This window comes from Ursus arctos, unplaced genomic scaffold, assembly GCF_023065955.2.
Source record: "Ursus arctos isolate Adak ecotype North America unplaced genomic scaffold, UrsArc2.0 scaffold_18, whole genome shotgun sequence".
Lineage (NCBI taxonomy): Eukaryota > Metazoa > Chordata > Mammalia > Carnivora > Ursidae > Ursus > Ursus arctos.
Window position 1 is genome coordinate 26,113,387 of NW_026622852.1, and position 13,050 is coordinate 26,126,436.

The 13,050-nt window shown below is 42.0% G+C and overlaps 1 protein-coding gene and 1 pseudogene across 1 annotated transcript; both read right to left on the reverse strand.

Annotated features, from left to right (window-relative positions):
- Positions 1 to 8,337: 8,337 nt before the first annotated feature.
- Positions 8,338 to 10,519, reverse strand: LOC113250261 (olfactory receptor 13C7-like; annotated as a pseudogene).
- A 1,062-nt stretch (positions 10,520 to 11,581) lies between these two features.
- Positions 11,582 to 12,541, reverse strand: LOC125283254 (olfactory receptor 2S2-like). The gene has a single exon (XM_057313531.1). The coding sequence runs from the start codon at positions 12,539 to 12,541 to the stop codon at positions 11,582 to 11,584; it is 960 nt and encodes a 319-aa protein (XP_057169514.1).
- Between the last annotated feature and the right edge of the window lie 509 nt (positions 12,542 to 13,050).

Sequence of the window (13,050 nt, forward strand, 5' to 3'; positions counted from 1 at the left end):
TTTTTGGTCTTTGTCAATCTGAAAGAGTAGAATGATATCATGTCTTAGTATTTAATACTTAAGGAATTGAACATGTGAAAAATAGCACAGATATGTAAAAGCATATGAGAGTCATTGAACTCATACATTTAAGTTAAAGAATAACAAAGTAATAATCTCCTAATTTAAGGAGTACAACATTGCCAGTACCTTGGAAGCTCCCTGGGTATTCCTTCCTAGTCTGTCCTCTCCCTGTGCTCCCAGAGATAACCACATTCCTGATTTTAGTTAATCATTTCCTTGTTTTTCTTCAGTTTTATGACCTATGCATATATCCTTAAATAGTCTAGTTTAGGCTTTCCTCTCTCTAAACTCAATATAAATTGAATCCTTATAGGTATTCTTTTTGACTTGTTTCCTTAGTCAATATTATGTGAGATTCATTCATATTTATGAGTATAGCTAAATGCATTAATTCGTATTGCTAAATTCCATTATATGAATGTAGCACAGCTTATGTAATGATAGATTACTACTTTGATGGGTAATTGAGTTGCCTCCTAGCTGAATGCTGCTCTAAATATTTTATACATTTCTCCTTGGTACAGATATGTCTAGTTGTCCTGCTTCCATTTGTGACCTACCCTTTCTCCAGTGATCTGTACAAATCTGTTATATATCAAATCTCTAAACATGCATGGGTCCATTTCTGAGATCTGTATTCTTTTAAAAATTTTTTTATTTTATTTAAATTTGATTAATAACATAGAGTGTATTATTAGTTTCAGAGGTAGAGTTCAGGGATTCATCAGTTGCATATAATACCCAGTGCTCATTACATCAGGTGCCCTCCTTAATGCCAATCACGCAGTAACCCCATTCCCCCCACCCATCTCCCCTCCCACAACCTTCAGTTTGTTTCCTACAGTTAACAGTATCTTATGGTTTGTCTCCCTTTCTGTTTTTGTCTAATTTTGTTTTTCCCTCCCTTCCCCTATGATCCTCTATTTTGTGTCTTGCAATCCACATATGAGTGAAATCACAGGATAATTGTCTTTCTCTGATTGACTTATTTTGCTTAGCATAATACCCTCTAGTTCTATCCACATCATTGCAAATGGTAAGATTTCTTTTTTCTTGAAGGCTGAGTAATATTCCCTTGTATATATATACCACCTCTTCTTTTCCATTCATCTGTTGAGGGATGTCTGGGCACTTTCCATAGTTTGGCTATTGTGGACATTGCTGCTAAAAATATTGGAGTGCAGGTTTGTATCGTTGGGCAAATACCTGGTAGTGCAATTGTGGGGCATAGGATAGCTCTATTATGAACTTTTTGAGGAACCTTCAAACTGTTTTCCAGAGTGGCTGTACTAGGTTGCATTCCCACCAACAATGTAAGAGGGTTCCCTTTTCTCTCATCTTCACCAACATCTGTCATTTCCCAACTTGTTAATTTTAGCCATTCTGACCAGTGTGAGGTGGTATCTCATTGTGATTTTGATTCGTACTTCCCTGATGCCGAGTGATGTTGAGCAGTTTTTCATGTGTCTGTTGGCCATTTGTATGTCTTCTTTGGAGAAATGTCTGTTCATGTCTTCTGCCCATTTCTTGACTGGATTATTTGTTCTCTGGGTGTTGACTTTGATAAGTTCTTTATAGATCTTGGATACTAGCCTTGTATCTGATACAACATTTGCAAATACCTTCTCCCATTCTGTAGGTTGTCTTTTGGGTTTTGACTGTTTGCTTTGCCATGCAAAAGCTTTTTGTCTTGGATGAAGTCTCAATACTTCATTTTGGCTTTTGTTTCCCTTGCCTTTGGAGACGTGTCTAGCAAGAAGTTGCTTGGACGAGGTTGAAGAGGTTGCTGCCTGTGTTCTCCTCTAGGATTTTGATGTGTTCTTGTCTCACATTTAGGTCTTTCATCCATTTTGAGTTTATTTTTGTGTATGGTGTAAGAAAATGGTCCAGGGGCGCCTGGGTGGCACAGCGGTTAAGCGTCTGCCTTCGGCTCAGGGCGTGGTCCCGGCGTTATGGGATCGAGCCCCACATCAGGCTCTTCTACTATGAGCCTGCTTCTTCCTCTCCCACTCCCCCTGCTTGTGTTCCCTCTCTCACTGGCTGTTTCTATCTCTGTCAAATAAATAAATAAAATCTTTAAAAAAAAAAAAAAAGAAAATGGTCCAGTTTCATTTTTCTACATGTGGCTGTCCTATTTTCCCAGCATCATTTGTTGAATAAACCGTCTTTTTTCCATTGGATATTCTTTCCTGCTTTGTTGAAGATTAGTTGACCATAGAATTGAGGGTCCATTTCTGGGTTCTCTATTCTGTTCCATTGATCTATGTGTCCGTTTCTGTGCCAGTACCATACTGTCTTGAGGGTTAAAGCATTATTATATAGCTTGAGGTCCAGAACTGTGATGCCACCAGCTTTGGTTTTCTTTTTCAACATCCCTCTGGCTATTCAGTGTTTTTCCATAGAAATTTTAGGATTATTTGTTCCAGCTCTGTGGAAAATGTTGATGGTATTTTGATAGGGATTGCATTGAATGTGTAGATCGCTCTGGGTAGCATAGACATTTTAACAATATTTGTTCTTCCCATCCACGAGCATGGAATGTTTTTCCATTTCTGTCTGACTTTCTCAATTTCTTTCATAAGTGTTCTATAGTTTTCAGAGTACGGATCCTTTGCCTGTTTGGTTAGGTTTATTCCTAGGTCTCTTAAGGTTTTTGGTGCAGTTGTAAATGGGATCGATTCCTTAATTTCTCTTTCTTCTGTCTCATTGTTTCCGTATAGAAAAGCAATTGATCTCTGTGCATTGATTTCTTTTTAAAGATTTTATTTATTTATTTGACAGAGAGACAGCGAGAGAGGGAACACAAGCAGGGGGAGTGGGAGAGGAAGAAGCAAGCTTCTAGCGTAGGAGCCTGATGTGGGGCTCGATCCCAGAACGCCGGAATCACGCCCTGAGCCGAAGGCAGATGCTTAATGACTGAGCCACCCTTCACCCCTGTGCATTGATTTTATACCCTCCACTTTGCTGAATTCCTGTATGAGATCTAGCAATTTTTGGGTAGAGTCTTTTGGGTTGTCCACATAGAGTATCATGTCATCTGCGAAGAGTGAGAGTTTGACTTCTTCTTTGGTTATTCGGAAGCCTTTTCTTTCTTTTTGTTGCCTGATTGCTGAGGCTAGGCCTTCTAGTACTATGTTGAACAAAAGTGGTGAGGGTGGACAGTGCTGTCATGTTCCTGACCTTAGGGGGAAAGCTTTCAGTTTTTTCCCATTGGAAATGATATTCACTGTGGGCTTTTCGTGTATGACTTTCATGATATTGAGGTGTGTTCCTTCTATCCCTACACTGTGGAGAGTTTTAATCAAGAAAGGATGCTATATTTTGTCAAATGCTTTTTCTGCATCAGTTGAGAGGATCATATGTTGTTGTCCTTTCTCTTCTTAATGCGATGTATGGGATCTCTATTCTTTTCCATTGGTTTATTTGCCTGTTGCCGTGTTGATGTTATGCTGCCCGAATCAATATTGCTTTATAGTATAGTTTGGTATCTTGTAGAGTAAGTCCTTTTTATCCCCACGCAATACACCGTCACAGGTGTTATGGCTGTTTTTAGTCCATTTTTTTCTCTATTTTTTATGGAGCCAACTTCTTAAATTATAGAATAATTATTTTGGGGATTTAAAAATTGGCATTACATTGAATATGTAGATCAACTTGAGGAGAACTATTATGTCCATAGTGAAGTTTCTTGCCCATGAATAGGAAATACTCCTCTGTTTTACCATTATTCAAAACATGTTCTTATTAAAAATGTCACGCATAAAGGTCTTGGAGATCTTTTGCTAGATTTACCTCTGTGTGATGATATTTATATTTACATTTTAATATTAATATATCACAATTTTATATTTAAATAGGTAAACATGCATGTTTATATTTAAATTTATAAATATTTAAATGTTTAATCATCATTTTTAAACTTAAATATTTCTATTTCTTGATATGCTTTAAAATATTTCATAACCTGTTGTAGGAATATACAAATGCAATAGATTTTTTTTGTACATGCATTTAGTGTTGAGGAACACTCTATCAAATATAATATATCTCAAAGCTTTTTTAGATTTTGTATAAGGTAGGTAATAATAACACCAGTGAAAATGACAACTTTCGTCTTCCTTTAAAATTGATAGACTTGTCTCTTTTCTGGCTCTACTGCCTGGCAGGACCTCTAGTTCAATGCTGAGCTTTTTTTGTTTTGTTATGTTTTATCTGAATGGGTGCTGTTTTTTGAAAAGCTTTTCCTGCTTCTCTTGATATAATCATGTGATTTTTCTTATTTAGCCTGTTAATGTGCTGATTGCATTGACTGATCTTTGGCTATTGAACCAGCCTGTCATTCCTGAATGAAGGAGAGCCTCCTTGCTGCTGGAGAGCAGGAGTTTCAGCTCCCCACTAGGGCTCTGCTGATTCCCTGCTGACTGGCAAGGGCAGGGGTACATTTTTACTACTGCCATGTCCTCTGCTGACATCATGGGAAGAGTGGCCTCACTGACACAGGCACAGTCCTGACTCTCCTTTAGACCCTCTCTGATACCACCCAAGTGGGAAGGAGCGGGGGCACCTCATTACACAAGGTAGAGGGTGAAAGTGCAGGCTTCCCACCTGGTCTCCACTGACACCTGGCGTGGAGATTTGTTACCGTGCAGTGGAGATAAAAGTCCCACCTCCCTGCTCAGCCTCCTCTGATGCCACATTCGATTTAGGACTTTTGCGTCAGTGTTCATGGGCAGTGTAGACCTGAAGAGAGTTTATTGCTTTTCTGTTATTAGAAAAAGAGCCTGGCATTTGACCAAGACTGGTTTGCAGTTTCTTGAATGTCAACTGAGAATGATCTACCATGTAAGTGGAATTGCAGGTGGAGAATGTAGTGGTCAGCAAGAGAGGGAGAGCAGATAATGATAGTTTTACTTTGGGTTTTGTCATTGTCAGGATTCCCTAGGCTGCTAGATAGAGAACTTACTCCAACCAGCTTAAACCCACAATGGATTGTGATGTTCATGCGACTATGTTCAAGGGTGGATACAGTCCCAGGCTCAGCTGGAATTAGGGACTCAACATGTCATTAGGACTTGGGTCCCTTCATCTGTTTCTTCCCTCTATTGTCTTTTCCTGGCTTCATTTTACACTCTGGTGGACAGACTTCCTCAGTCTTCCCTGGGAGGGTAGAGAGTTGTCTGCAGCCTGATTCAGGTTCTTCTCTTGGAGTCTCCAGATGAGAACCAAGCCCTGGCCAACACCTAGACTGCAGCCTTGTGGAGGACTTGGTCAAACTCCTGACTTACAGAAACTGCAAGATGATAAGTGTGTGCTGCTTGAAGCTAATAAGTTGGTGGTGATCAGCTGATCAGCACAGAAAGCCAAATAAGGTCCCTTTTCTCTGCTTGTTCCAATTACAAGTGTCCTGAGGAATCGCTCTACTTAGTTTGATTAGGTTACATGCCTTCCATTAGACCGATTGCTGTGCCAAGAGTTGGTGTTCTATGATTGGTAGCTGCACTGAATGACATAAGAGTGAGAGAGAGCAGATTGCCCCCCAAAACAGTAGGTGTACTGTGCAGGATGTAGCTGATTCCTGTGATGGCATTCTAAGGAGTCCAGCTGTGAGTTGTGAGTGCTAATGGCAGACGTTGCAATTCGGCAGCCTCTAGCCAAATCTGGCTATGGAACAAATTTTGTGTGGCCCTCATAAAACTTACTGTGATACCAGAGGTAAACATGGAACCTGCAGCTGGGACAGCTGCTCTGCATCCCCTCCCCCACTCCCACATTCCTTCCTGGCAGTACTTGACTGGGATCCAGGAAGGTTATCTGCTGGAAGAGGCAGTCAGCTCCTGCTTCACACCTGGTCCTTTCCCACAGTCCGGCATCTAAAATGCTCTGATTTAACCTATTTGGGTGACTACATTCTTGCCCTGTTGCCTGTGACCATCTGGGGTGTTTGATTTGGTCCTGTTGGTAAAAACTTTCATTGGAGACTGTAATCTCTTCAAGATTTTAGGGATCATCCTAACCTGAGATAAATGGTCACTAGTTGTAATGAGGTGGAAAGTAATCAGCACGTAAGCAGAGCTCTGAAAGCCTCCATTTGTCAGTGGGCTGTTCTAGAGTCTTTGGTTACCTCCAAAAGCATGGACTGAGTTGAAGGTTGATTTTCTGTCCTTCCGAGATCTTTAGATGAGGGAGTCTCCGTGTTTGCCTCAGGGCTTGGGCCTTCCTTCCCAATAAGAGGATGGGCCTGCTCTAGGGATGGGAAAGTGGGTGGAGCTGGGCTCATCCCAACCTGTTGGCAAGAGGGAGAAAGGCTTGGAATGAGGGCACTTGGAGGGTCGTTAAATGTCCCAAGGCTTACATTCAGGGCTTTTCCTTCTTCAAAAGAAAATATCTTATTATTTCTCCTGTTACTATATGATCATTGTAAAAATATGATACTGATAGAGGTCTCTTGTAGTTCTTATGTATTTCCATAGATATTGTAACATTTTTGTGACTGCTATGAATTATATACAGCAGTCCAGTGTTTTTTTCTTACTACTTCTTATAGTTTTGGCATTTGAGTAAAATTTTTAAACAACTTTTGTGAATAGTTTTCTTTTTTTCCCTTCTTTTCAATATTTATGTTCTTTATTTTCCTCATCTCATCTAATTAGCTAGACTGCAACATGATGTAGATGTTGAAATCTGCTGACCTAATCCAAGTTGTGGCATGCTGCTTGCTGATGTTCTGATTCTTTCTGTCAGGTCAAGGGTCGTTTCCTCTTTCAGGTCTGCTATTTAAAAAAGTCAGAAAAGGGGACTCCTGGGTGACTCAGTTGGTTAAGTGTCTGCCTTCGGCTTAGGTCATGATCCCAGGACCATGGGATCTAGTCCCGCATTGGGCTCCCTTTTCTGCAGGGAGACTGCTTCTCCATCTGCCTGCTGCTCCCCCTGATTGTGCTCTCTCTCTCCGACAAATAAATAAATATATCTTTAAAAAAATTAAAAAGTGAGAAATCAATGTTAAATTTTATCAAGTGATTTCTCAACATCTGTTGATGGGATCACTTTTTCTTCTTGAATCTGTTCATGAAATGGTTGCAATAGATCTCCTAATCTTTACTAGTGATGGAAACCATGAAGCCCCTTAAAAAATTGGGTAATGTGTATCATGTGTTTAATATACAATGATTTAAATCTACTGAGGTTCAGTAAATGAGTTTTTTTCATTTGATCAACTTAATTTGCTCATTCATCCTCCTCTTATTCTTTCAAAAGTCTTCATGCTAATACTTGTTAGCTCGTATTTTCTCTTACAATTTCCACAAGCATCTATTTTTTAAAAGATTTTATTTATCAGAGAGAGAGAGAGGGAGAGCAAGTGGGGGAGGGCAGAGGGGCAGGAAGAAGGAAACTCCACATTGAGTAGTTGAGCAGGGAGCCTGATGCTTGGCTCCATCCCAGGACCCTAGGATCATGACCTGAGCCTAAGGCAGCCACTAACTGACTGAGTCACCCAGGTGTCCCTCAACAAGCATATTCATACTTTTGTTATTTCAGTATCAATTCAATGAATTGTAGTCATAAGATTCCCCTTCCTGCCACAACCTTCATGAGATGAGACCATCAAAAGAACAACTCTACTTCTTTTTCTAAGTTTCTCAGCTTAATAAAGTCATCTAGAATTGCAACTGGAGTTACACCATTGCCTTCTTGTCACTGTTTACCTCATAGCATTTGCTAATAATTCCTTCATATATTTCCCTTTGCACATTTGGTATCAAGCCTTCATAAGATTTTATCGGTCTTCAGACATCTGACCATTCTCCACTGTCCCATACAGATATTCTCCATATCTGTCCCAGTCCTTCCATTACTTATTTTTAATTATTTGTTGGGAGAACATTAAAAATAGAATATCTTTTTGAGAAAGAGATTACATGGGCATGTGCTGTCTGTGTTTGCACGTGCCAACAATGTCTTTTCAACTCTCGTATTGGTGCAATGGTCAGGGTAGCAGAATTTGGGAATCGCACTCCTCTGTGGGCTAGAACTTTTTGTAAGTCAAAACTAAAACTCAACATGTTATTTTTCCTGGACGTCAAGTAGTTTAGTATTCAACAGAGAGATAGACAACTCTAAGGTTTGACCAATGGTATATACTTTTGCAGAAGTGCTTCTAGAATGGGGCAGAGACGTCCCATTAAATGCTTCCTATTCACATAAAGCCTTCTGTGTGATCAGATTTGCCTATGCACCTTTGATGAAATTGGCCCTTTATCTTGCCCTCTGAGACCCTCAGGTGAGAGAAACTAGGGAATAGAGATCTATCAGGACCCCTCCACCATCCCTGGATAAGTGGTTGCAAAGTACCAGGTTCCTCACAGCAGCCTTCACATCCTTGTTCCTGAGGCTGTAGATGATGGGGTTGAGCATGGGGGTGACCACCCCATAGAAAAGGGAGGTGAGATTGTCTGAAACATCCTGCTTGTCTGCCCCCAGGGGGTCTCTGGATTTGTGCTTTCCATACACAAAGAGCATCGTTCTGTAGAAGATGACCATGAATGTGAGGTAGGCGGAGCAGGTGGAGAAGGCCTTTTCTCCACTCAGCTGAGGGGACCCTCAGGATGGTAGCAGTGATGAACACACAGGAGACAAAAATGAACAGAAGTGGAATGCTCAGGAAGATCACATTAGCCAGTGCCATATTGATCGCACTGATGGAGATGTCAGGTCATCTTCAGGACAGCCAGGATCTCACAAATAAAGTGGTTGATGACGTTGTCCCCTAGAAGGGCAGTTGCATCGCTAAGGATGTTTGCACCATGGCAGTTACAGATGGCCATATAGAGATGAAATGCCATCACGCCCAGAAGCACACACTCTGTGACTTCATGGAAAGGAGAGAAGCATCTGCTTGGCACAGGATGAGAAGGGCATGCTTTTCTTGGGTCTTAGGAAGATGTCAGGAATCTGGGGGACTGAGCGGGTTGTGTACCAGGTATCTGGAAGTACATGGAAGAAGTACATGGGCGTGCACTGGTAGGTGGTAGACAGGTGACCAGGATGAGGACGGCATTGCCCAGCAGGATCACTACATACATTGAGAGAATGAGAAGAAAGAAGAATTGGCATAGGAGGAAATACTGGGTCCCTTGGCTGGAGGGGACTCAGGGACAGGAGGAACTATCTCATATATAAGAAGAAGAGATTGGGTGCATCGTCTGCTGTGGCATGAGCCTGAATTAGAAGTGAAGGTAGAAGCTACTGGAGGGTATAGTTAAGCATAGTTCAAGGAAAAATTTGTTAGGGCTGAGTGAAAAATCTAGAATCTGATGTATTGAATTCTTTGTCACTGGAGGTGTTCAGCGAATTGCGCATTGACTGGGTTGAGGGGCATTGGAGAGGAACTGCATGCATCCTGTCCATAGGATTGAACAAGAAAACCCCTCGAAGCCTCTTCTAACAATGATATTGCATGGCTCCCCTAAATGTCTGAAGTTTGTTTAAATGGCTACTAGATGTCATTTGTGGATTTACAATAGCGAGATTGTTCCCCTACTGGTGCCAAGTAGAAATCAGGAACAGGACTAACATAAGGATGTGAAATTTTATTAACAAAATATGCATCCTTAGGCAATTCATTCTTAATAAATACAAGAAAATGTAAATATCGCTTGAAGCAGAACCTTCCAACTTCTAAGATCTATTCTTTTTTTTATATAGATTTTATTTAATTTATTTGAGAGAGAAACAGCCAGTGAGAGAGGGAACACAAGCAGGGGGAGTGGGAGAGGAATAAGCAGGCTTCCAGAGGAACAGGGAGCCAGATGGGGGGCTCGATCCCAGGACTCAGGGATCACGCCCCGAGCCGAAGGCAGACACTCAACGACAGAGCCACCCAGGCGCCCCTCTAAGATCTATTCTTAAAATTGGACTCACTTTCTATATTCGCTTTTTTTCTTTTTTTAAAAGTTCTTTATGATTTAAATTTTTTTCTTTTTTTTATTATGATATGATATGTCACCATACAGTACATCATTCGTTTTTGATGTAGTGTTCCATGATTCATTGTTTGTGTATAACACCCAGTGCTGCATGCAATACCTGCCCTCCTTAATACCCTTCACCAGGCTAGGTCATCCCCCCACCCCCCTCCCCTCTGAAACCCTCAGTTTCTTTCCCAGAGTCCATAGTCTCTCATGGTTGATTCCCCCTTCTGTTTACCCCCCTTCATTCTTCCCTTCCTTCTCCTACCGATCCCCTGCTAAATACTCTTTTTAAATAAGTCAGCCAATGATCAAGGCATTTCATAGAACTTGCCATAAAAATCCTATTCATCTGCTAACATCTCTGAGTCTCTCATTTACCTTGTGTGTCTATTGCTCTATATAGGGACCACGTCTTACTCTGTTCCACAAGGCACCCAGCACTGTGCAACATTCATGATATCACTACTACTAGTATCTAATCGTTTCATTGTGCTGCCATTTATACAGTACTTATCTATAATAACTAATTCGTGTAAAATCAAGTGGTTAGGTGTAAAATATGAAGAAATAGACTGGGAAAGGTTAAGCAGCCCACCCAAGGTCACAGGGAAGGAAATGCTTCCCAATTTTTGTCCTGCTGAGCTACAGAGTCTCAGGAAGTGCTCCCGAGTTTCCATGTCTTGGACAGTCACAGGGTACAGTAGCATATGAAACATGTCGAGAAGTCCTGGAACAAAGAAACATGTCAAATGCTAGCCCCCAAAGTCTTCAAATATGTTTAGCCTCTGTCTGTCTATTTCTCTATCACCTTTATTTTTTCCAAAAAAATGACCTCAATTTAGTGTATCGGAATAGATTGTTCCCAGACAAAAGCTCTCTACGTGGAGAACTTGTCTTTGTCTCTTCTTAGTACTTCAGGAAAGCTGAATTTAATAAAAAGTCCAAATTGAACATTTCCACTTCTTCCTTGTTCCTGACTCTCCTGGGGAATCCAAGAGGGATGGCCACGGTGCTGGGAGCGCCCTCTCTCCTCCGGGTACTGACTGTGTAGCTTAGACACAGCACAGGCCATTCAGCGTGCTGTCATGGTTCTTCTCTCCTCAGGTCTAGCTTGTGTTCAGAATGTCTTGTGTATTCAATTAGAGATTTATTGTACAGGATCTGTCGAAATTCTCAGATATATGGCCAAATCTCAGAAGATATACTCTGGGGGCATCTAGGTGGCTCAGTTGGTTAAACATATGCCTTTGGCTCAGTCCATGATCCCAGGGTCATGGGATTGAGCACTGAGTTAGGCTCCCTGCTAGTGGGGAGTCTGCTTCTTCTCCCTCTGCCCCTCCCCCTGTTTGTGCATGCACTCTCTCTCTCTCTGTGTCAAATAAATAATCTTAAAAAAAACACCAATAAACTCTGAAAAGTTAACATTCCCTGAAAATGCACTGAATGCCAGGAGACCAATCTGGATAGCTGGATTTGTCTTTTGAAAGGTTGTTATAATGATCAAAAGTCTGTCTCCCACATGGTGAGAACCACAGAAAAGCCATCCTATATCAACAGGTGAAGCATTTCTGAGTCATTAGGTTCCTCACAGCAGCCTTCACATCCTTGTTCCTGAGGCTGTAGATGATGGGGTTGAGCATGGGGATCACCACCCCATAGAAGAGGGGGATGAGCTTGTCTGAAAGGTCCTCTTTGTTGTCCCCCAGGAGAGCCTTAGACTTGGGTTTCCTATACATGAAAAGTAAGGTCCCATAGAAGATGACCACCACAGTGAAGTGGGCAGAGCAGGTGGAGAAGGCCTTCTTCCTCCCGTCAGCTGAGGGGATCCTCAGGATGGTAGCAATGATGAACACATAAGAGACAGAGATGAACAGAACTGGGACCCCTAGGAAGATCACATTGGTCACCCCCATGCTGATGACATTGATGGAGATGTCTGTACAGGCCAACTTCAAGACAGCCAGGAGCTCACAGGCAAGGTGGTTGACGATATTGTCCCCACAGAAAGGCAGCTGAATTGTCAAGGATGTGTGTACTACAGAGGCAGTCCCACCAAGAGCCCAGGAGCTGACAGCCATGGGCACATAGGCAGCCTTGCTCATGACCACAGGGTACCTCAGGGGGTTACAGATGGCCACATAGCGATCAAATGCCATCATGCCCAGGAGCACACACTCTGTCCCTGCCATGGCAAAGGAGAGAAACATCTGTATGGCACAGGCTGAGAAGGAGATGGTTTTCCTGGGAGTGAGGAAGCCATCCAGGACTAGAGGGACTGAGGAGGTTGTGTAGCAGATGTCCAGGAAGGAGAGGTTCCCCAGGAAGAAGTACATGGGTGTGTGCAGGTGGAAGTCAAGAATGGTCACCAGGATGAGGACCCCATTGCCCAGCAGGATCACCAGGTACATCAGGAGGATGAGCACAAAGAATATTTTCTCCAGCCTCGGGTAGGCTGAGAGTCCCAGGATAATGAACCCTGCCATAGGGGAGGACCAATTGGCTTTTTCCATGTGCTATCGCTTCTGTCATCAGCAAAGTACAAAGGCAGGATGGGAGGTATTTTTGAGAAGAGTCTCAGCCATCTGGTATACCGTCACTCCGAGCTACATAATAGGAGAGCATATGTGTATAAGAGATAAGTGACTGAAAGAGGCAATAGGTGGGAGTCTGCTTAGCTGTTCAATGAGAGACGGTCAGGGCTGCAACAGAGCTTACAAATAATAGGTCCAGAGAGAGGAAGTGACCTGTCCAAGTCTTTTGAGCAAGGTGGAGAAAAGGACAGGAACTGAGCTCATCAGAGCTAATCCCCAGTCAAGGAGGGCTTTTACTCTGCTTTATAATGGGCATGGGAAAATGCTGTAAATTATTTCTTTTTGATGTAAATGCATAGAAATTTCATTTAGTCTGGGCTTTCTTAGATTCTCAGAGAGGAGAATCCCCAAGCTGATCCTTGAAACTACCAAAGTTTCAAGGCTCTTTAGACTTTGAGTACATTTGGAAGGTACCTGTTTAAAAGTGT